This window comes from Ranitomeya imitator, chromosome 5 (genome assembly GCF_032444005.1).
Source record: "Ranitomeya imitator isolate aRanImi1 chromosome 5, aRanImi1.pri, whole genome shotgun sequence".
Classification (NCBI taxonomy): Eukaryota; Metazoa; Chordata; class Amphibia; order Anura; family Dendrobatidae; genus Ranitomeya; species Ranitomeya imitator.
In genome coordinates, this window is record NC_091286.1 from 279,720,264 (window position 1) to 279,744,151 (window position 23,888).

The 23,888-nt window shown below is 45.1% G+C and overlaps 1 protein-coding gene across 1 annotated transcript in view; it reads left to right on the top strand.

The window, feature by feature from the left end:
- The window catches only part of SLC35F1 (solute carrier family 35 member F1), a 692,218-nt gene that overhangs the window by 591,974 nt on the left and 76,356 nt on the right, over nucleotides 1–23,888 (top strand). Inside the window, exon 4 of the mRNA XM_069767980.1 lies at nucleotides 20,805–20,964. Within this exon, the coding sequence (XP_069624081.1) occupies nucleotides 20,805–20,964 (160 nt within the window). The remainder of the gene's footprint in view (nucleotides 1–20,804; nucleotides 20,965–23,888) is intronic.

Sequence of the window (23,888 nt, forward strand, 5' to 3'; positions counted from 1 at the left end):
TTGGCACTCTCAGTAGAAATTGCAGAATAAATTGTGTGGTCCATTTTCTTCTACTATCCCTCTTGAAAGTTAAAACCTTGGGTCTAAATTAACATTTTAGTATGCAAAAATTAAATTTTTCATTTTCATAGCCCAATGCTTTAAACTTCTGTGAATAACCTGTGTGTGATGAATTCTTCAAGCAGTGTAGTTTTGAAAATGGGGTCAATTGTGAGAGGTTTATGGGTTTGGGGGGGTTTTCTTTTGTCATCTCAGGGGCTCTCCATGTGGCATGGCATTCACAATCTATTTCATCAAAAATTGAGCTCCAAAGTCTAATGCAACTCCTTCCCTTCCAAGTTCTGCCATGTGCCAAAAAAGTAGTTTCCAACCACATATTGTGTATACGTGTACTCGGAAGAAATCGTTGGGTCCATTTTCCCCTGTTACCCTTGTGAAACTGAGAAAGCTAAAGCAGCATTTTCATGAAAAAAAGTAATATTTTATTTTCATGGCCCAATATTTTAAAATTCTCTGAAGCACCAGAGTTTCAAAATGGTCATCACACCACTAGATGAATTCCTTGAGGGATGTAGTTTCCAAAAAGTGTCACTTGTGGGAGTTTCTGCCGTTTTGGCACTTTGAAGGTCTGATAATTTGACATGGCATCTGCTATCTGTTCAAGCCAGATTTGTACTTCAAAAATCAAATAGCACTCCTTCCCTTCAAAACCCTGTTGTGTATCCAAACGGTAGTTTCCGACCACATATGAGGTACCATTCTACTGAGGAGAAATTACATAACAAAATGTGTGGTCCACTTTCTCTTTTTAGCCTTTTGAAAATGAAAACTTTGGAACTGTTTAAAAAGTAAATGTACTTTTTCATTTTTTTTCTTCCAATTCTTACTAATTCCTGTGAAGAAACTGAAAGGTTAAGAAACTTTTGAATACTTTAAGGGGTAGTATTCAAAAGCAGTCCAGCAATAGGCAGTAATCTTGACACATCTTGAGCTGCGCAGTGTTGATTCGTTCGATGTTTACATGTAACTGCCTACGGAACTTCTACCACTTAATCGGTGGAGTTTCCCATGGTTGAAGATAGATCATCAATATCAAATGACAGGACAATCCCTTTAATAACATCCAGTATGACCTGTTGCAATATTCTATCCAGATGTGAGTCATCTCTTATACCTCAGATGATACTGGATTGAAGATACCTTACTTTTTATTTGTTTTTCTCCTGAGAACCTGGGTGGACACTGTGGTGGAAAAACAGTTTTATGTATATATTCATCCCAATGAGTACATGATCCACAAATTGGTATGGTTCATATATCGGCTGACAGACAGGTAGGTCTAAAAAAGTGTTAAAAAATATATATATAACAGTAGACAGGCTAATAAAGATGACACTATGATATTACACCAAGCCTCGACACAGCAGGAGCTCTGGATGTGCAGTATATCATCACTCCAATTACCTGTGGCATGTTCTCCACTCTTAGCACCTGTCACCAGAGAACAGCTCCAGACTTATTAAGAAGCTTTTGATGTCAGAGCAGTAGCTTTGGATTTTTATTTGATGCTTCCTGACAATGGATCTACTTTGTTACATCTATTAACTAGACTCCGAAGTTTCAAACAAAACAGGTAGAAATTATGCCTTTTCCCCTCATTCATTCGGCTTGTTGCCACGGAAACAGTGTCATGATAAATTAATTATACAGTCAATGTATCAAGAACATTCTATGAAAAGCTTTACCAACACACTGAGCTTCTGCAACTTTTCACTAATTAAATACTTAACAGCAAAAAGACTAAATATTCCGAAACACCATTATAAAATGTTATTACCATTATTTGGAGGTTGCCTAACTGACTATTGTTGGTTGAAGCGATCATAAATTCATAAAGCAGTTAATTGTTGCATGTATTAGGGCTACATGGCATGGTGGACTGGTTTCAGATGGCCATAATGCTAAATGTAACAAAACCCGGGGACTGGAAAGTTTTACTGAACTAAACTTGCTTTCTGTTTTATGGTGACCCACAATTAGTGGGAGTTGAGGACATATTGCGCATGTCTGAAAATGACATCAAATGCTCAAAGTGTATATCCATTTCAGAAAATTTCTGTCTTCAGGCGCTGTTTATTACAAAAAAAAAACAGGTTTTACTAACAGTCCCCAGGCCCAGCACTAAGTCTCCACAGCTACTTCCGGTGTCTTTTATTGTCTGCAACACTGACATCACATCACGCAACTCTGGGGTGTCACAAAAATAATGTGACAATTGGCGATTTTACACCAGTTATGACCAGCTTTGCCAAAGAGGGGGGGTATGTAACGTGGAGCGTTGTGAAGCCTGCCATTCAAATTAAGCCTGCAGAAGCTACTTAAGCCAGACTGAAGTACATTCCTGGTGGAGGCGCACTCCATTCATAAAACGTGTCAGTGGTATGCACCTCTTAACCCCTTTACCCCCAAGGGTGGTTTGCACGTTAATGACCAGGCCAATTTTTACAATTCTGACCACTGTCCCTTTATGAGGCTATAACTCCGAAACGCTTCAAAGGATCCTGGTGATTCTGACATTGTTTTCTCGTGACATATTGTACTTCATGATAGTGGTAAAATTTCTTTGATAGTACCTGCGTTTATTTGTGAAAAAAACGGAAATTTGGCGAAAATTTTGAAAATTTCGCAATTTTCAAACTTTGAATTTTTATGCAATTAAATCACAGAGATATGTCACACAAAATACTTAATAAATAACATTTCCCACATGTCTCCTTTACATCAGCATAATTTTGGAACCAATTTTTTTTTTGTTAGGGAGTTATAAGGGTTAAAAGTTGACCAGCAATTTCTCATTTTTACAACACCATTTTTTTTTAGGGACCACGTCTCATTTGAAGTCATTTTGAGGGGTCTATATGATAGAAAATGCCCAAGTGTGACACCATTCTAAAAACCGCACCCCTCAAGGTGCTCAAAACCACATTCAAGAAGTTTATTAACCCTTCAGGTGTTTAATAGGAATTTTTGGAATGTTTAAATAAAAATGAACATTTAACTTTTTTACACAAAAAATTTACTTCAGCTCCAATTTGTTTTATTTTACCAAGGGTAACAGGAGAAATTGGACCCAAAAAGTTGTTGTCCAATTTGTCCTGAGTACGCTGATACCCCATATGTGGCAGTAAACCACTGTTTGGGCGCATGGGAGAGCTCGGAAGGGAAGGAGCGCTATTTGACTTTTCAATGCAAAATTGACAGGAATTGAGATGGGACGCCATGTTGCGTTTGGAGAGCCACTGATGTGCCTAAACATTGAAACCCCCCACAAGTGACACCATTTTGGAAAGTAGACCCCCTAAGGAACTTATCTGGATGTGTGGTGAGCACTTTGACCCACCAAGTGCTTCACAGAAGTTTATTGTTAGGACTGGCGGAACGCACCAAGACAGATGATAAAAGTGCGTTCGCAGTCCGGGGTCCACCGTGCAGGTGAGAACCTGCTGCTAGCAATTAGCAGACAATATGGCGGTACACTAAAGTATACACGCGTGGGTTAAACCTCACCCAGCGTGAAGAAAGCGATCCTGTTAATTCACAGGACCGCAGTACCGCACTAGTGCGCGAGCAAGTGGTCAGCGGACTTAACCCCAGAAGGGATTGGAGCCCGATTAGACCCTTGCTGGCGTAACACCGCAACTGGGTGTGTAGAGAACCTTAAGCAATCTGTGCACAAGAGTGCGAGCGATGCCGCACTAACGGACGCCACTAACCACCCAGACTCGGGTATGGAAAGCGCAAGGCAGGCGCACGGCGCCGTACTGGCAGGCACAGCTACAGGACGCTGTGATGTGTGTTAGTGCTGTAGGCTAAGTCGGGCGCTAGGTAGCAGCCATACACCTTCCGCGAACAGACATTCAATAGGGTAGGGGTTTCCAAGGACGACTTGCACTCACAACATACACACATAAGCAATTGTAAAACAATACTAGCGCATGGCCGTGCGGTCATGCGCAGTTTATATAACAGCAGCACAGGAAGTGGCCACAGCACTTTTGCCCTTCTAGGACCTGCCAAGAGGACCAATGGAATGTGCTGCAGAGCCTGAGCACATGACCCTCGATCTCCAACGGGAGACCTTACGCTGGGCATGCTCAGTACATGCAGACAAGGACTTAGTCCCAGAGAAGTCCGCTCGCTGCTGACCAGCACTGACTTTAAAGGCAGAGACTGGAGAAGCAGCACTAACTCTCAGAACAGAGTGAGAATGAGCAAGACGCTGGGACCGACGTCCTTGCTGAGTAGGCTCCACTGCGGCTGGACAAGAATGGGAGACCGCAGCGGAAGTGGCTCGAGATTCCCCCTGTGCAGAAGCGGGAACTCGACCCCTAACATTACCCCCCCTCCTAGGGCCCCCCCCTCCTTGGGCCTCGCTACGTTCGAAGGCAGCAATGAGCTGCGGGGCCCGAATGTGCTCAACAGGTTCCCAGGACCTGTCCTCGGGGCCATAACCCTTCCAGTCCACCAAATAAAATTTTTTACCACGCACCACCTTGCACCCCAAAATAGCGTTCACCTCATAATCGTCCGTAGACGAACCCGATGTCCCAGCAGATGACTCGGAAAAGCGGGACATATACACGGGTTTCAAGAGGGACACATGAAAGGTGTCGGTGATACCCAGGCGTGGCGGAAGGGCCAAACGATAGACCACAGGATTAACCTGCTCGAGGACCTTGAATGGACCCAAGTAGCGAGGAGCAAATTTAGTGGACTCAACTCGCAGCCTGATGTTACGGGCGGAGAGCCACACCAAGTCGCCAGGAGCAAAGGTCGGGGCGGGGCGCCGATGAGCATCAGCGGAGGACCTCATTCTCTCCTTAGAGGCCCGAATGGCATCCTGAGTGCGGTCCCAAATATCCCGTGCCTCCACAGCCCAGTCTGCCACCCTGGAGTCGGCGGAAGACACGGGCATAGGCACAGGTACCCGTGGATGCTGACCATAGTTGAGGAGGAATGGGGTTTGTCCAGTGGAGTCGGCAACGGCGTTGTTCAGTGCAAACTCTGCCCATGATAGCAAGGATGCCCAGTCATCCTGCCTGGCTGAAACAAAATGTCGCAGGTATGTGACCAAGGTCTGGTTGGCCCTCTCTACCAACCCATTCGTCTCGGGATGATAAGCGGAAGAGAGATTCAACTCAATACTGAGAAGACGACAGAGCTCTCTCCAGAACCGAGACGCAAACTGGGGACCCCGGTCACTGACAATTTTGTCTGGCATACCATGTAGGCGGAAGATATGTCTGATGAACAACGCTGCCAAGGCCCGTGCAGAAGGTAACCGCGGCAGCGGCACCAAATGCACCATTTTTGAGAAATGATCGGTGATGACCCAAATGATGGTACAGCCGCGAGACTTGGGCAAACCCACAACAAAGTCCATCCCGACCATCTCCCAGGGCCTATCTGCCACCGGCAAGGGATAGAGCAAACCAGCTGGCCTTTGACGCGGAGATTTATTTTTGGCGCAGGAGACACACGCCAGAACGTAATCCCTGACATCCCGGACCATATGCGGCCACCAGTACGTCCTCGCCAGTAGCTCCGATGTCCTCTTTGTCCCAAAGTGTCCACCCACCCTGGACGAATGAGCCCAAGAGAGAACCTCCGGTCGCAAATTAATGGGCACAAAAGTCTTGCCCGGAGGCACAGACTCTAGCGATACCGGCGCCACGGTTCTCAGGCTCTCGGAAGGGACAATAAGCCGAGGCTCCTCTTCCTCCTCCTCAGTTGACATAAGGGAGCGAGAGAGAGCGTCAGCACGGATATTCTTCTCCCCGGCGAGATAATGCAGGGAAAAGTGGAACCGGGAGAAGAACAGGGACCATCTGGCCTGGCGAGAATTTAGCCGCTGGGCTGTCTGCAAATAGACCAAATTTTTGTGGTCCGTGTAAACTTGGAAGGGAAACCGCGCACCTTCCAGAAGGTGTCTCCACTCCGAAAAGGCCAACTTCATTGCTAGCAACTCCCTGTCCCCGATGGAGTAGTTCCTCTCCGCTGGCGTGAAGGTCTTGGAGAAGAAGAAGCATGGATGCTTCCGACCTTGAGCATCCTTTTGGTAGAGGACTGCTCCAGCACCAACGGACGAGGCATCCACCTCCAGTAGGAATGGCTTATCCACATCGGGACGATGTAAGATGGGAGCGCTAGCAAAGTGGGACTTAATAGAAGTGAAGGCCTTGGAGACCTCTTCCGACCACAATTTGGGATTCGCTCCCTTCTTGGTGAGGGCTACCAAGGGAGCCACCAGAGTTGAGAAGTGGGGAATGAACTGGCGGTAATAGTTTATGAACCCCATAAAGCGCTGCACCGCTTTAAGAGAATGGGGCTCTTGCCAGTCCATCACAGCCTGTAGTTTGGCAGGATCCATAGCCAATCCCTGGGCGGAGATGATATAGCCCAGGAAAGGTAAGGACTCCTGCTCAAACACACACTTCTCCAACTTTGCGTAAAGAGAGTTTGCCCGTAGGAGGTCGAAGACTCTGCCAACATCTCTCCGGTGGGAGTCAATATCTGGAGAAAAGATGAGAATATCATCCAGATAGACTACAACCGAGGTGGAAAGCATATCCCGGAAGATGTCGTTGACAAAGTCTTGAAAAACGGCAGGTGCATTACAGAGCCCGAAGGGCATCACCAGATACTCATAGTGCCCATCTCTGGTGTTAAATGCCGTTTTCCACTCGTCCCCCTCACGGATGCGAATCAGGTTGTAAGCACCCCGCAGATCTAGTTTCGTAAACACTCTAGCTCCCCGAAGCCTATCGAAAAGCTCAGATATCAACGGCAAAGGGTACTTGTTCTTAACTGTGATAGCATTAAGACCCCTGTAGTCTATGCATGGACGTAGTTCTCCATTCTTCTTCTGCACGAAGAAGAACCCTGCCCCAGCAGGTGACACTGACTTCCTAATGAACCCTCTTGCCAGATTCTCTTGTATGTACTGAGACATTGCCTCCGTTTCCGGGAGAGATAATGGGTAGACTCGACCCCGGGGAGGCTCAGCACCAGGCAAGAGATCGATAGGACAGTCATAGGGGCGATGGGGCGGAAGGGTCTCCGCCGCCTTCTTGGAGAACACGTCTGCATAAGACCAATATTGCTTGGGGAGAGAGGATAGATCTGCGGGTACCTCAGTAGTAGCAACCTGAACGCACTCTCGGTGACACCTACCCCCACATGACTCACCCCATCCCAGAATTCTGCCTGAGGACCACTCGATGTGAGGAGAGTGGTACCGTAGCCAAGGTATCCCCAACAGGACCTCATCAATACCCTCAGGAATGACGAGTAGAGAAATAATCTCCTGATGGGATGGCGACAGGGACAGAGTAACAGGGATGGTCTGATGTGTTATCTGTGCGGGGAGTGTCGACCCATTCACCACTCGTACCGTTACTGGTTGGGATAGCATAACCAGGGGTATTGCGTGACGTTGGGCGAAGGCAGAAGACATAAAATTGCCCTCCGCCCCAGAATCCACGCAGAGATCTACCGAGTGGGAGGATGAGCCAAAGGTAATTGTCCCCTTAAAGGACAATTTGGAGGCAAACGTCGCAGTGTCTAGTGCACCTCCACCTACTACCACTAGACGCTGACGTTTCCTCGACCGCTGATGACATCTGGTGGCAAGATGTCCTGACTGTTGGCAAACCTGGCAACCCTGGAGTGCACGAGCAGTCTGGGACTTAGATCCCGCTCGTGACACCACCTTAGGTTCCTGAACCTCAGGAGCCTGAACTGGAGATTCCAAAGGTTTGGCGAAGGTGGGAGCCAGCCGAAACCTCTGCCTACACTGGGCTCGCTCTAACCTCCGCTCGTGAAAACGGCGGTCAATGCGAGTAGATACTGCTATTAACTCCTCCAGTGTGGCGGGAATCTCCCTAGTGGCCAGAGCGTCCTTAACGTGGTCAGCCAGCCCCCTCCAAAATATAGGGATAAGGGCTTTATCCGACCACTCCAGCTCAGATGCCAGAGTGCGGAAATGGACGGCAAAAAGGCTGACCAAGGACGAGCCCTGAGTCAGTGCCAACAGTTGGAGCGCCGTGTCATGGGTGACACGAGGTCCAAGAAAGACCTGTTTCAGAGTGCTCAGGAATAACGGAGCACTCTGCACCACATGATCGCCACGCTCCCACAGCGGCGTAGCCCACTGCAACGCCCTGTCCGACAATAAGGATATTATAAAGCCCACCTTAGCCCGCTCTGTAGGGAAACGAGAGGCCAGAAGCTCGAGATGTATTGAGCACTGACTCACGAAACCCCTACAGGACTTACTGTCACCAGAAAATTTCTCTGGTAGCGGGAGGCGAGATAGCGTCGGTACAGGAGCGGCAGTGGACAAGGTAGCTGCAGCCACACTTGCAGCCTGAACAGCGACAGCAGTAACATCCACAGCTGAGGTTGAAAGCTCAAAAGCCGCCAACCTTCCCTCCAGCTGCTGGATGTACCGCTGTAAACGCTGATCGTCCGCCATTTTACTAGCCAGACCCTGGCGCTAGTATTCTGTTAGGACTGGCGGAACGCACCAAGACAGATGATAAAAGTGCGTTCGCAGTCCGGGGTCCACCGTGCAGGTGAGAACCTGCTGCTAGCAATTAGCAGACAATATGGCGGTACACTAAAGTATACACGCGTGGGTTAAACCTCACCCAGCGTGAAGAAAGCGATCCTGTTAATTCACAGGACCGCAGTACCGCACTAGTGCGCGAGCAAGTGGTCAGCGGACTTAACCCCAGAAGGGATTGGAGCCCGATTAGACCCTTGCTGGCGTAACACCGCAACTGGGTGTGTAGAGAACCTTAAGCAATCTGTGCACAAGAGTGCGAGCGATGCCGCACTAACGGACGCCACTAACCACCCAGACTCGGGTATGGAAAGCGCAAGGCAGGCGCACGGCGCCGTACTGGCAGGCACAGCTACAGGACGCTGTGATGTGTGTTAGTGCTGTAGGCTAAGTCGGGCGCTAGGTAGCAGCCATACACCTTCCGCGAACAGACATTCAATAGGGTAGGGGTTTCCAAGGACGACTTGCACTCACAACATACACACATAAGCAATTGTAAAACAATACTAGCGCATGGCCGTGCGGTCATGCGCAGTTTATATAACAGCAGCACAGGAAGTGGCCACAGCACTTTTGCCCTTCTAGGACCTGCCAAGAGGACCAATGGAATGTGCTGCAGAGCCTGAGCACATGACCCTCGATCTCCAACGGGAGACCTTACGCTGGGCATGCTCAGTACATGCAGACAAGGACTTAGTCCCAGAGAAGTCCGCTCGCTGCTGACCAGCACTGACTTTAAAGGCAGAGACTGGAGAAGCAGCACTAACTCTCAGAACAGAGTGAGAATGAGCAAGACGCTGGGACCGACGTCCTTGCTGAGTAGGCTCCACTGCGGCTGGACAAGAATGGGAGACCGCAGCGGAAGTGGCTCGAGATTCCCCCTGTGCAGAAGCGGGAACTCGACCCCTAACAGTTTATAATGCAGAACCGTAAAAATAAAAAATCATATTTTTTCACAAAAATTATATTTTTGCCCCCAATTTTTTATTTTTCCAAGGGTAAGAGAAGAAATTGGACCTCAAAAGTTGTTGTCCAATTTGTCCTGAGTACGCTGATACCCCATATGTGGCAGTAAACCACTGTTTGGGCGCATGGGAGAGCTCGGAAGGGAAGGAGCGCAGTTTGACTTTTCAATGCAAAATTGACAGAAATTGAGATGGGACGCCATGTTGCGTTTGGAGAGCCACTGATGTGCCTAAACATTGAAACCCCCCACAAGTGACACCATTTTGGAAAGTAGACCCCCTAAGGAACTTATCAAGAGGTGTGGTGAGCACTTTGACCCACCAAGTGCTTCACAGAAGTTTATAATGCAGAACCGTAAAAATAAAAAATCATATTTTTTCACAAAAATTATATTTTTGCCCCCAATTTTTTATTTTTCCAAGGGTAAGAGAAGAAATTGGACCTCAAAAGTTGTTGTCCAATTTGTCCTGAGTACGCTGATACCCCATATGTGGCAGTAAACCACTGTTTGGGCGCATGGGAGAGCTCGGAAGGGAAGGAGCGCCGTTTGACTTTTCAATGCAAAATTGACAGGAATTGAGATGGGACGCCATGTTGCGTTTGGAGAGCCACTGATGTGCCTAAACATTGAAACCCCCCACAAGTGACACCATTTTGGAAAGTAGACCCCCTAAGGAACTTATCTGGATGTGTGGTGAGCACTTTGACCCACCAAGGGCTTCACAGAAGTTTATAATGCAGAGCCATAAAAATAAAACAAAATTTTTTTCCAACAAAAATTATTTTTTAGCCCCCAGTTTTGTATTTTCCCTAGGGTAACAGGAGAAATTGGACCCCAAAAGTTGTTGTCCAATTTGTCCTGAGTACGCTGATACCCCATATGTGGGGGGGAACCACCGTTTGGGCGCATGGGAGGGTTCGGAAGGGAAGGAGCGCCATTTGGAATGCAGACTTAGATGGAATGGTCTGCAGGCGTCACATTGCGTTTGCAGAGCCCCTAATGTACCTAAACAGTAGAAACCCCCCACAAGTGACACCATTTTGGAAAGTAGACCCCCTAAGGAACTCATCTTGATGTGTTGTGAGAGCTTTGAACCCCCAAGTATTTCACTACAGTTTATAACGCAGAGCCATGCAAATAAAAAATATTTTTTTTTCCACAAAAATTATATTTTAGCCCCCAGTTTTGTATTTTTCCAAGGTTAGCAGGAGAAATTGGACCCTAAATGTTGTTGTCCAATTTGTCCTGAGTACGCTGATACCCGATATGTGGGGGGGAACCACCGTTTGGGCGCATGGGAGGGCTCGGAAGGGAAGGAGCATCATTTGGAATGCAGACTTAGATGGATTGGTCTGCAGGCGTCACATTGCGTTTGCAGAGCCCCTAATGTACCTAAACAGTAGAAACCCCCCACAAGTGACCCCATATTGGAAACTAGACCCCTCAATGAACTTATCTAGATGTGTTGTGAGAACTTTGAACCCCCAAGTGTTTCACTACAGTTTATAACGCAGAGCCGTGAAAATAAAAAATCTTTTTGTTTTCCCACAAAAATTATTTTTTAGCCCCCAGTTTTGTATTTTCCCAAGGGTAACAGGAGAAATTGGTCCACAAAAGTTGTTGTCCAATTTGTCCTGAGTACGCTGATACCCCATATGTTGGGGTAAACCCCTGTTTGGGCACACAGGAGAGCTCGGAAGGGAAGGAGCACTGTTTTACTTTTTCAACGCAGAATTGGCTGGAATTGAGATCGGACGCCATGTCGTGTTTGGAGAGCCCCTGATGTGCCGAAACAGTGGAAACCCCCCAATTATAACTGAAACCCTAATCTAAACACACCCCTAACCCTAATTCCAACGGTAACCCTAACCACACCTCTAACCCTGACACACCCCTAACCCTAATCCCAACCCTATTCCCAACTGTAAATGTAATCTAAACCCTAACCCTAACTGTAGCCCCAACCCTAACCCTAGCCCTAACCCTAGCCCTAACCCTAGCCCTAACCCTAACCCTAGCCCTAACCCTAGCCCTAACCCTAGCCCTAACCCTAGCCCTAACCCTAGCCCTAACCCTAATGGGAAAATGGAAATAAATACATTTTTTTTTATTTTTCCCTAACTATGGGGGTGATGAAGGGGGGTTTGATTTACTTTTATAGCGAGTTTTTTAGCGGATTTTTATGATTGGCAGCCGTCACACACTGAAAGACCCTTTTTATTGCAAAAAATATTTTTTGCAATACCACATTTTGAGAGCTATAATTTTTCCATATTTTGGTCCACAGAGTCATGTGAGGTCTTGTTTTTTGCGGGACGAGTTGACGTTTTTATTGAAAACATTTTTGGGCACGTGACATTTTTTTATCGCTTTTTATTCCGATTTTTGTGAGGAAGAATGACCAAAAGCCAGCTATTCATGAATTTCTATTGGGGGAGGCGTTTATACCGTTCCGCGTTTGGTAAAATTGATAAATCAGTTTTATTCTTCGGGTCAGTACGATTACAGCGATACCTCATTTATATCATTTTTTTATGGTTTGGTGCTTTTATACGATAAAAACTATTTTACAGAAAAAATAATTATTTTTGCATCGCTTTATTCTCAGGACTATAACTTTTTTATTTTTTTGCTGATGATGCTGTATGGCGGCTCTTTTTTTGCGGGACAATATGACGCTTTCAGCGGTACCATGGTTATTTATATCTGTCCTTTTGATCGCGTGTTATTCCACTTTTTGTTCGGCGGTATGATAATAAAGCGTTGTTTTTTGCCTCGTTTTTTTTTTTTTTTTCTTACGGTGTTTACTGAAGGGGTTAACTAGTGGGACAGTTTTATAGGTCGGGTCGTTACGGACGCGGCGATACTAAATATGTGTACTTTTATTGGTTTTTTTTTTTTTATTTAGATGAAGAAATGTATTTATGGTAATAATATTTTTTTTTTTTTTTCATTATTTTGGAATATTTTTTTTTTATTTTTTTTACACATTTGGAAATTTTTTTTTTTACTTTTTTACTTTGTCCCAGGGGGGGACATCACAGATCAGTGATCTGACAGTTTGCACAGCACTCTGTCAGATCACTGATCTGACATGCAGCGCTGCAGCCTTCACAGTGCCTGCTCTAAGCAGGCTCTGTGAAGCCACCTCCCTCCCTGCAGGACCCGGATCCGCGGCCATCTTGGATCCGGGGCTCGAGCAGGGAGGGAGGTGAGGAGACCCTCGCAGCAACGCGATCACATCGCGTTGCTGCGGGGGGCTCAGGGAAGCCCGCAGGGAGCCCCCTCCCTGCGCGGTGCTTCCCTGCACCGCCGGCACATCGCGATCATCTTTGATCGCGGTGTGCCAGGGGTTAATGTGCCGGGGGCGGTCCGTGACCGCTCCTGGCACATAGTGCCGGATGTCAGCTGCGATAAGCAGGTGACACCCGGCCGCGATCGGCCGCGCTCCCCCCGTGAGCGCGGCCGATCGGCTATGACGTACTATCCCGTCCAGGGTCAGATAAGCCCAGGGCACCTCGACGGGATAGTACGTCTAAGGTCACAGAGGGGTTAAAAGGAATCTGTCATCAGGTTTTGCACCTAAAGTGAGAGTAGCATAATGTGGGGCAGATACCCTGATTCCTGTATAATTTAGGCTAGTTTCACACTAGCGTTTCCCTCATGTGCGGAGGGCTGCGGACTTCCTTCATGAAGCCCCACCCTCCGCCGCACCTCCGCTTGTAGCTCCGCCTACAACTGCATGCGGCCCGCATGCGGCCTGCGTACCTATGTTTAACATTATGTACGCAGGTCGTGCGGCTGTATGCGGATGGTGCCGCATGCATCGTTTTGACGATGCGGGGAAAAAAATGCTACGTGGCTGCGTCTGCGCTGGTCACCGCATCGTCAAAACGAAGCATGCGGCACCTTCCGCATACAGCCGCACGACCTGCGTACCTAATGTTAAATATAGGTATGCAGGCCGCATGCGGGCCGCATGCAGATGTAGGCGGAGCTACAAGCGAGGTGCGGCGGAGGGCGGGGCTTCACGGAGGAAGTCCGCAGCCCTCCGCACATCAGGGAAACGCGAATGTGAAACCGGCCTTACTGGGCTGCTTGAGCAGTTTTGATAAGATATAATCTGCTGAAGATCTACAAGTTTTCTGAATACTGAGCTCTGTATAACCCCTCCCACACCACTTATTGGCAGTTTTCTGCCTATGTACATTGTACACAGAAAGCTGCCGATCAGTGGTCGGGGTTATATAGAGCCCATGAATATGCTTGTCTACCTGACAGCAGGTTTACCAGTCCTAGCGTGATAATCTGCTAGTGATTAGGCAGCATAGTAAGTGACACATTGCTGGAATCAGGGTCTGTGCACTATGCTACTCTCAGATTAGGTGGCAAGAACATAGTGACATTAGATGGCTGTCAGCATAATGCTGCTTTGGCTGATCATTTGGCCGACAACCATCTCAGCCAACACTGCTACACAGGAGTACTTGCTCGGCTGAGTGCTCCTGTGTTCTCTAAGAGAAAGCCGCAGACCTTTCGTTAGCAACTGAGACGTTATCTCACTAAGGGCAATGCAATCAGAAGTCCAAAATAGGACATGCGCGATCGACATCTCTAACCCCCAACAACTGGACGGCACCCCATACAGACCATCAGCCAAATTCACATTGGTCTGTTCAATGCGACATTAGTCTAATACATATGGAGGTCTTTAGGCACGTTGTACTCTAGTTAAACCAATTGGATATGGAAAAGAGGCATAAGGCATATAAATATAAATTGATTATACATATAAGAACCTAATCAAAAATATTACATAGAAATACGTCAGCGGACTGAAGTGGAAACCACTCGGAAGTGATAAAGAACCGAAAAGAAGGGACCCGAGAATCGGTCAAAGATAATATCAGAAATATCACATATATAAAAAGACCTTTATTGAAGTGTCTATGGGCATGTACTAGAAAATAGCAGCACAAAGTAAGGCAGGAAAACATGATTGTAGAGATCTCGATCCAAAATCTATTAATGCTAGTAATATATTAATGCTAGATAGCCCTGTAAAATACATTATCAATCATAACTATAATGCACTGGCATGATCGAACATAAAGATAGGGGGAAAAATATAGACGATGAATAAACCACGTGTCAAGAAATTGAACAATAAAATGCAATCACAATAACATTAAAATGGATAAATAGGATTAAACAAACATACTGACAATGTAGGCAGGTGCTAGTGGTGTGGCGCCAAACCCCAATGCACGTTTTGGAACTAGCCTTCTCCAGAGGTTAACATATGTGTGGACATAGTTGATATATAGTGCTCCCACAGTCTAATGGCGTGAGACAGAGGAATGTCGGCATATCTGATCCCAGAAGGACTTGAAAGTCAGCCGGCTCCCGCGTCATGAAGCCACCGATGTCACCGACCATATGATGCATCAGCTGACAGATCACATAACTGGGTATTCGGAGCCACATAAAGATACGAGCACAGGGAGACCCCAGGACACAAGGAGCGAATGCACATACTGTATCTTCCCACCGTATTCCAATGACCGAAACAAAAATTGAATATGCAATTATCAGAATCTTTGTAAATAGGCGTATATCAATATATTTCTCTATACAAAGGTAGGTATTCAAAACATTTTACTTTAGCAGTCCTATCATTGAAACTAGTGTGCACAATACTAGTCTTAAGGTACCGTCACACTAAGCGACGCTGCAGCGATACCGACAACGATGTCGATCGCTGCAGCGTCGCTGTTTGGTCGCTGGAGAGCTGTCACACAGACAGCTCTTCAGCGACCAACGATCCTGAAGTCCCCGGGTAACCAGGGTAAACATCGGGTTACTAAGCGCAGGACCGCGCTTGACCATCTCTACCCTCACCTACTGTATTCTCACCCATCCCTTGTAGATTGTGAGCCTTCGCGGGCAGGGTCCTCATTCCTCCTGTACCAGTTATGACTTGTATTGTTTAAGATTATTGTACTTGTTTTCATTATGTATACCCCTCCTCACATGTAAAGCGCCATGGAACAAATGGCGCTATAACAATAAATAATAATAATAATAATAAATGTAAAAAAACAAACACTACATACTTACATTCCCGGTGTCTGGTCAGGTCCCTCGCCTTCAGCTTCCAGCACTGACTGAGCGCCGGCCGTAAAGTACAGCGGTGACGTCACCGCTGTGCTCTGCTTTACGGCTGGCCGGCGCTAACCAGTCAGTGCGGGAAGCTGAACGCGAGGGACATGACCAGACACCGGGAATGTAAGTATGTAGTGTTTGTTTTTTTACATTTACAACGGTATCCAGGGTAAACATCGGGTTACTAAGCGCGGCCCTGCACTTAGTAACCCGATATTTACCCTGGTTACCAGTGACGACATCGCTGAATCGGCATCACACACGCCGATTCAGCGATGTCAGCGGGAGATCCAGCGACAAAATAAAGTGCTGGACTTTCCCCAGCGACCAACGATCTCCCAGCAGGGGCCTGATCGTTGGTCGCTGTCACACATAACGATTTAGTTAACGATATTGTTGCTACGTCACAAAAAGCAACGATATCGTTAACGAAATCGTTATGTGTGACGGTACCCTTAAAGAGAACCTGTCACCAGGATTTTGCTTAGTACACACATGGCCATATTGGTGTTTTGATAGTGATTAAAGCAATGCCTGCTTTGAAGAAATCTGTTTTTTGGATTTTGTGTAATCAGGGTTTGAAGTTTTCTTATAATCATAGCTTCTTTCATCTGGGAGGGACTGTGAATAGGGTCTTCGACTCTGCCACAGCCCCTCAGCTACTCCTGGTTTCTTTATCATTGTCCTGGTTTAAACTTCGCTCTAGCGCACATTGGTCTCCTGGCAGCCATAAGGAAAATGGCGCCAGTAACGGCACATGCACAAACTGAACTCCCAGTGGTCTTTAGCACGCTGGTAGCGGTGCAAGCACATACTGAGATCTCATTATTATCATTGAGCCAAGGTATAAATCTGCGCATGTGCCACCATCGACTCCATTTTCTTGAAAGCTTCCAGGAGATCAATGTGCACAGACACTGCTGGCACAAAGTTTAATTCAGGAAGACAATAAAGTCAACAGAAGCAGCAGAGGGGCCGTGGCGGAGCTGAAGAACCCGATGCAAGAAGCTATAATTATAAGAAAACTTCAAACCCTAGTTACACAAAAACCATAAAATGGATTGCTTCACCACAGGTATTGATTTAATCAGTATCACAGCTCCAAGATGGCCATGTGTGTAATTTACTTAGCAAAATACTGCTAAGAGTTTTTTAATCAATCAGGCTCTTTCTTCTTAAAGGGTTTCCTTATGAATGACATTTATCATAGGCGATAATTGTCTGACCACTAAAATTCTCTTGATCACTATAAAAGTGATGAAGAAAGGAGCATCAGGACCCAGAGTATTCCACCTTTGACTGATTCAATATTTGTTCAGAGATGTTTTGTGGGGTTCCCTCAGGATAGAAAGCTGTTGACTGATTTAGGTAATATTTGCTCTTTCTAGATACAGATTCCATGTTTCTCAAGCATTATGTGTAAAGTATAGGCTATGCTATGTTTAATTCTTTTGGGTTATGAAAAAAATCTCTTGGAACTATTTCTATCTACAGCTAGCTCTAACTTTACAATGTCCTTGATTTACACTAATGCAGTAATTATAATGACTTATCATGCTAATTAAGCAATGTTGTGATCATCATTAACAGAGCTATCTCAGTGTACACTGCTTGTGCAATTATTAGCCAATTTGTATTTTTCATGATTAATTTTATTAATGAATAAGTACAGTTATGTTGGTCAATCCAAAGGGTTAATAAACCTGGATTTTTAAGAAAGTAAAAATTGAGTTTTGTCTTTCTTAGAATATCTACTGTCTGTGTGCATATTTGTTGGGAAACTATTAGTGTGCAGGATTATTATGCAACTAACTGAAAAAATAATTTTCTTATCTCAATTGTTTAGTTTCGTCAGTTAAAGTGAGAATAATAACCAAACAACTCAAAATGTACAAAAATACAATTCTAACTTTTAAAAAAATATATCAGTATCCTGTATAGCCACGCTTCTTTTCAATCAGTCATAAGCCTTCCATCTTCGAAGTTGAGGTCTGTGCCTATTACTGAGCCAGGGATGAGCTCATCCCTCTGACCTTCACGAGCCACTGCCATTTCATTAGTCCATAAAACCTTTGAAAAATCTGTCTTCAGATATTTCTTGGCCCAGTCTTGGTTTTTTAACTTCTGTGCCTTTTTCAATGGGGTTTCAGCATTCCTTCGCTTGGCCAACCACTGAACACCTTGTACTTCTGGGCACTCCAGGAAGAGTGCAGATCTGGAATGTGACTGCCCTGGAGGATAATATCTTCCTGGTCGCTTTGTGTCTAATTGTTCTCAAAAATGGCATTTTTTTCTCAACATTTTTTGCGAACCTGTTGACTACTTGTAACGAAACTTTTCATGGCTCTGTAATTGCATCCCAATATCTTAGTATTTTCAAGAGAACTGTATTCCTCTGCAAGACTTTTAACAATTTTTTACTTTTCAGAGTGAGTTAAACCTGTTTTTTAGCCCATTTTGCCTGAGGAAAACAAGTTGCCTAATAATTCTGTATACCTCAAACAACTTGCTGTATCAGCCTTCATCAGTGTTTGTATCTTCCAAATCTGTTTAACCCCTTAGATGCTGCTGTCAATAGTGATTACATCATTATAAATGGTTAACAGAGTGTGGGGGCTTCGTCTTTATCTCAATTGGTGCCCTCAGGTCATTATTTTGTGGTCCAGATGTTTGCGATTGCAATTCACAACCAAATAGCGGCCTTACAGTCTGACAGCTGTAGTAATCTGTTAAGACGTTAGAGGCATTTAGGTGGTAAAAATACACATTTTAATTTCTGTCATACCACTTTGCATTAATTTCTATAAAGCACCTGAAGGGTTAATAAACTACCTGACAGCAGTTTTCAATATGTCTAGGGGTGCTGTTTTTAAAATGGTATCTGGTTTGGGGGTTTCCCAATATATGGGACCCCTAAAGTCACTTCAAACATAATAAATTTTGTAAATTTCCTTGAAAAAATGAAAAATTGCTGATACATTTTTAAATCTCCTAAAATGCTAACAAAATAAAATAACATTTTACAAATGATGCTTATGTAAAGCAGACATGTGGGAAATGTTATTTATTAATGCTTTTCTGTGGTATGACCATCTGGATTAAAGGGACAATCATTCAAATTTAGAAAATTGCTAGTTTTTTTTAACATTTTTCTCAAATTTTTGATATTTTTTATAAGTAAACACAAAACATATTGACCTAAATTTACTATCAATCATAAAGTATAATGTGCCACAAAAAAACAATAGAAGCGTTGCAGAGTTATTACCACATAAAGTGACACTGGTTAGATTTCAAAAATTTGGCTCCGTCACTAAGGGGTTAAACAGCTTGGAAAATATGCATAAAAATGATGATATGGTCAAAATACTCAGTTGCCTAATATTTCTGCACTCAATGTAGAAGTGAATAATTCCTTCTCATACTATAATTAGATCCTGTATAGAGATGAGCGAATCGACCAGTGGAAGATTGAGTTCAAGTCAAATTTCCTGAAATTCGCTATTCAATTCATTTTGAGATTTGATTTGCGGTTTGACAAACATAAAAAATCCTAGCCTGGCACTGTTTCCCACACTAGTGAAGCATCAGAAAACCGGCTACTAATATTTTGTGTTACTGTGCCGGCTTCCCCATAATGCCCTGCAGCTATGACATCTAGCAGATTATCATATCTAGTACAGTTGTGGTCAGTACCTGAGCCATCGCAGATCAGTGGCTCCCAGAGGAGCACAGTTTGTACGGCAGAGTCGCTTTCCATCTCCAGAGTCACTGGGTAAGACTCTTTCTTCGGTAAAGTGAGCTTTTGGTCAGCGGGATCCTCTCTCTTGCATGTTGAGTGAAAGCTCTTATGTTAGCAGAGTCCTCTATCTCTCCACCCTCCCCCACCCCCCATGTATTTTCCAAGCAAATACAAGCTTTCTACGTTAGAAGTCGAGTTCCCACTGCTGCACAGGGGGAATCTCGAACCATGTCTGCTGCGGTCTCCCATTCGGCATCGGCCACAGTGGAGCCTGCTCAGCGGAGACGTCGGTCCCAGCATCTCATTGAATCTGATACTGTGCAAAGGGTTACTGCTGCCTCTCCAGGCTCTGCTATTGTACCCTGCATTGGTCTGTGGCGAGCAGGCTTTTCTGGGACTAAGTCCTGCTTTGCACACACTGAGAATGCCCAGGGTAAGATCTCTCAGTGGAGATCTAGGGTCACATGTTCAAGTACTGCAGCAACTTCCATTGGTCCTCCAGGAAGGCCATGTACCTGATCAAGTTCTGTGGCAGCCTTCCATTGGTCCTCCTGGGAAGGTCCTGAAGTTGCTGCAGCTATAAAAGGTTCTCATGACTGCACGGCCATGCGCTAGTATCAAATATGTACGAGCTCAGCGCCAGTGTGGTTGTGTGTGTGGTCAGGGTCCTGGCTGAAATAAGCCCCTAGAATGCTGGAACCTCCGGCGAGGAGTTTCTTATGAGTGAATTCAGGGCTGGCTAATAGCCATTAGAATTCCGGCTCCACCAGAGAGGAGCAGCGTGTTTGGTTTGGACTGCATGACCACTGTCGGCTCTACTCAGTAGCTGTGTCCCCTGTGAGCTAAACAGGGCACAGCGTTCTCTTTACTACGGGCTCTGTGAAGAAACAGAGTTTGTTTATACTAATTTACTTCAATGCCTTACCTAGCAGCAGGTTCTTTCCTGCACGGTGGATCCCGGGTTGCGAACGCACCTATCTCACCTAATAAATATATTCGGTGCGTTTCGCCAACCATAACATTCTATTATTGAGATTCATGCACTTTATTCACTGCAAATCTAAATTTGGAGAAGTTGTCAAACTCAAATTTCCAAAGAGCCGCTCATCTTAATCCTGTATGAAACAATGTAATAGTGGAGCTATTACTTTTGCATTGTAGACCAGTTACTAATCTTGTCAGTTGCCATATTATATCTATATTACTGTATAAACCAACTAAGCCATATTATATGCCAACTATTTACAATGTTTGTTATAGATATTGTACAGTAATTACTATTCTGTTTTCTTTTTTCTTTGCAGTTACTTAATTGTTTTGTGATTCCTGTCGTCATACTACTGTCCTGGTTTTTCTTACTGGTGCGATATAAGATTTTACACTTCATTGGGGCAGTAGCTTGTATCTTAGGAATAGGCTGCATGGCAGGAGCCGATGTGCTTATGGGAAGGCAACAAAAGGAAGGTAAATCATATGGTTACATTTATTAATGTTCTTACATAACTGCACTACAATGTTCTCATATAGAATAGCAACCAAAAGTTTAGCATTTTTTTAATTAAAAGTCTGATTACTCCTGTCTGATTGCTGTGATGCCATTTTGCTGGTGATGAATTGACAGTGCATGAAGTTGTCATCACGCAAGACCTTAGCTTTAACCAAAATGCTATAGAATACAGGTATGGTCATTTAATTAAAGAAAACTGACTACCAAAAGTTTTGCATATACTATTTATTGATCACAACATAGAGAGTAATTCACTATTTACAATGCCATAACTTAGTATTTTGTAGCATAACCTCTTGCTTTAATTACTGCACCACGACAACGGGCATTGAAGCCACTAGGGTATTCAAAACATCCTGAGGGATCTTGCTCCATTCCATTTGCAAATCTGCAAACAATTCATTTTTATTGCTATGGGTAGGGGACTTAACTCATTGCCCTAACTCATCACAAAGGTGCTCTATAGGGTTTAAATCCAGTGATTGGCTTGGCCGTTGTAACAGGCAAGCATTTTTCTTTGCTAACCAATTTTTTACTAAATTGGATGTGTGCTTAGGATCATTGTCTTGTTGGAATTTCTTGCCCCTGCCTACTTTGCTTTTACCATGTGTCAGCATTACATTCTTCAATATATCCTTGTTCATGGTAGCATTTATATTTCCATCAATTCTATGCAGAGGGCCAATGGCAGATGCAGAAAAGCAGCCCCCAAACCATGACATTACCACCACCATGTTTTACTGTAGGTGTTTGGTACCTTACATCATTATGTCACCTACTTGGGCGCTATATATAGTGCTTGCTATCACTACCAAACAGATTGAACTTGGATTTATCCAAACATAACACCTTAGACCAATCTGTCTCTTTCCATTGGCTGTGTTCTTTGGCAAATTGAAGTCAGACCTACCGTTTCTTTGCAGAGATGAAAAGTTTCTTGACTGGAACGCGTGCATTCAACCCTACTGCTCTTAGCCATCGCACCACAGTTTGGCAACTCACTTTGACCCCATATTCTTCATTTATTTAGTGCAAAATCTGTACAGCACATTAATAAACATCAGATTCTGACTTTTTCTTAATAATGTGATCAACTTTAGAAGAAGTTTTCCATGGTCGTCCACTTCTAGGTGTGTCAGCTGTTCCATAACCTTCTATTTCTTTCATTATTATATCTGACACTAGACTCTGAGGGCAAATGAATTCCATAGTTATCTCATTTTCGCCTGACTTCACTCTCCAAATAATAAGCTTCCTGACATCTGCTGATAAATTTGTCTTTGTTTTTGCCATGTTTTAACCTCAAAACGCACCCCCAAAAAATTTTAGGCAAAATTTGACTATTCATGACAAAATATGCAAAACGTTTAGCCCAGCAAACATTGAAAATTAACACATAAAGGGATAAAACAATGTCAAGCACAATTTTCATTCTTATAGCTGACAACCATTTGCTTCCGGTTTATTAAAATCACCAGGAAAATAGCACCACAATAACCAGACAGAAGTAGCAACAAAACTTTTGGTTGCTACTCTGCTTCCTATGCACCACTTCCCTGGCCCTATGCTTTCTTGGCTTGATTACCCACCGGGACGACAATGTATCCACAGAAAAAATGCATCCAATGCATCAGAACATTCCAATAGTCAAGTTCTTTATTGGTCAAACACATAATCAGGCAAAAGGGTAATATTTTGTCCAAAATATTGCCTTTGCTAACCCCTTCACGACCGCCAAAACGCCTTTTAACGGCGGTAGTTAAGGGTAATTAAACCACAGCGCTGTTAGGCTACTTTCACACATCAGGTTTTTTGTTTCAGGCTAAATCCGACTCTTGAGAGAAAAACCGGAACAGGTAAAACTGAAAACCGGAACCTGCTTTTCCCCCATTGACTTATATTAGCACCGGATCGCGCCACATGGCCCTGCGTTTCTTATGGTTTTTGCCGAATACGGCTCAAATTCCGATTCCAGCATCTGGAAAAAACGTCTACTGTAATGTTTTTTGTCTGTGGCGAATCAGCCGGAAGAGCCGGATCTGGCCCTTCTGGCTTTTCGCTACAATGCATGTCTATGGACGCCGGATCCAGAAAAAGGCGGATCCGGCTGCCTGATCCAGCTTTTTACACTGAGCATGCTCAGAAACTATTGGCCTGCTCCCAGGATACATATATAAAGCAATGCCATTGATGCCCTCACTCATTTCCAGCCATACTGCCAGCCAGAGAGCCCACACCCTGCCAAGACTGAAGAACCTGACAAAAGAGCCAGAGAGCAGAGCCAGCTATAGCCTGCTACAGAGCCCAGCCAGCTATAAACCTGCCACAGAGCCCAGCCAGCCAAGCCTGAGAGAGCGGAGCCTGCCATAGAGCCCAGCCAGCCAAGCCTGAGAGAGTGGAGCCTGCCACAGAGGCCAGCCAGCCATACCTGCCACAGAGCCCAGCCAGCAAGCCTGAGAGCGGAACCTGACACAGAGACCAGCCAGCTATAACCTGCCAGAGCCCAGCCAGCCAAGCCTGAGAGCGGAGCCTGCCAGAGGCCAGCCAGCCAAGCCTGAGAGCGGAACCTGCCACAGAGGCCAGCCAGCTATAATCTGCCACAGAGCCCAGCCAGCCAAGCCTGAGAGCGGAGCCTGCCACAGATCCCAGCCAGCCAAGCCATACCAGCCATGTCTTCTTCTGGGAGCCCTCCCTCCCGTCGGCAGCGCACTGAGGTAAATAGATGTTTTTTACATAATTTTGCTCTCTCGCGCTCTCTCTCTCTCTCCCTCTCTCTCGTGGGTGTGTGTGTGTGGGAGTGTGTGTGGGTGTGTGTGTGTGGGTGTGTGTATGTGTGGGTGGGTGTGTGTGTGTGGGTGTGGGTGGGTGTGTATTTGAGTAT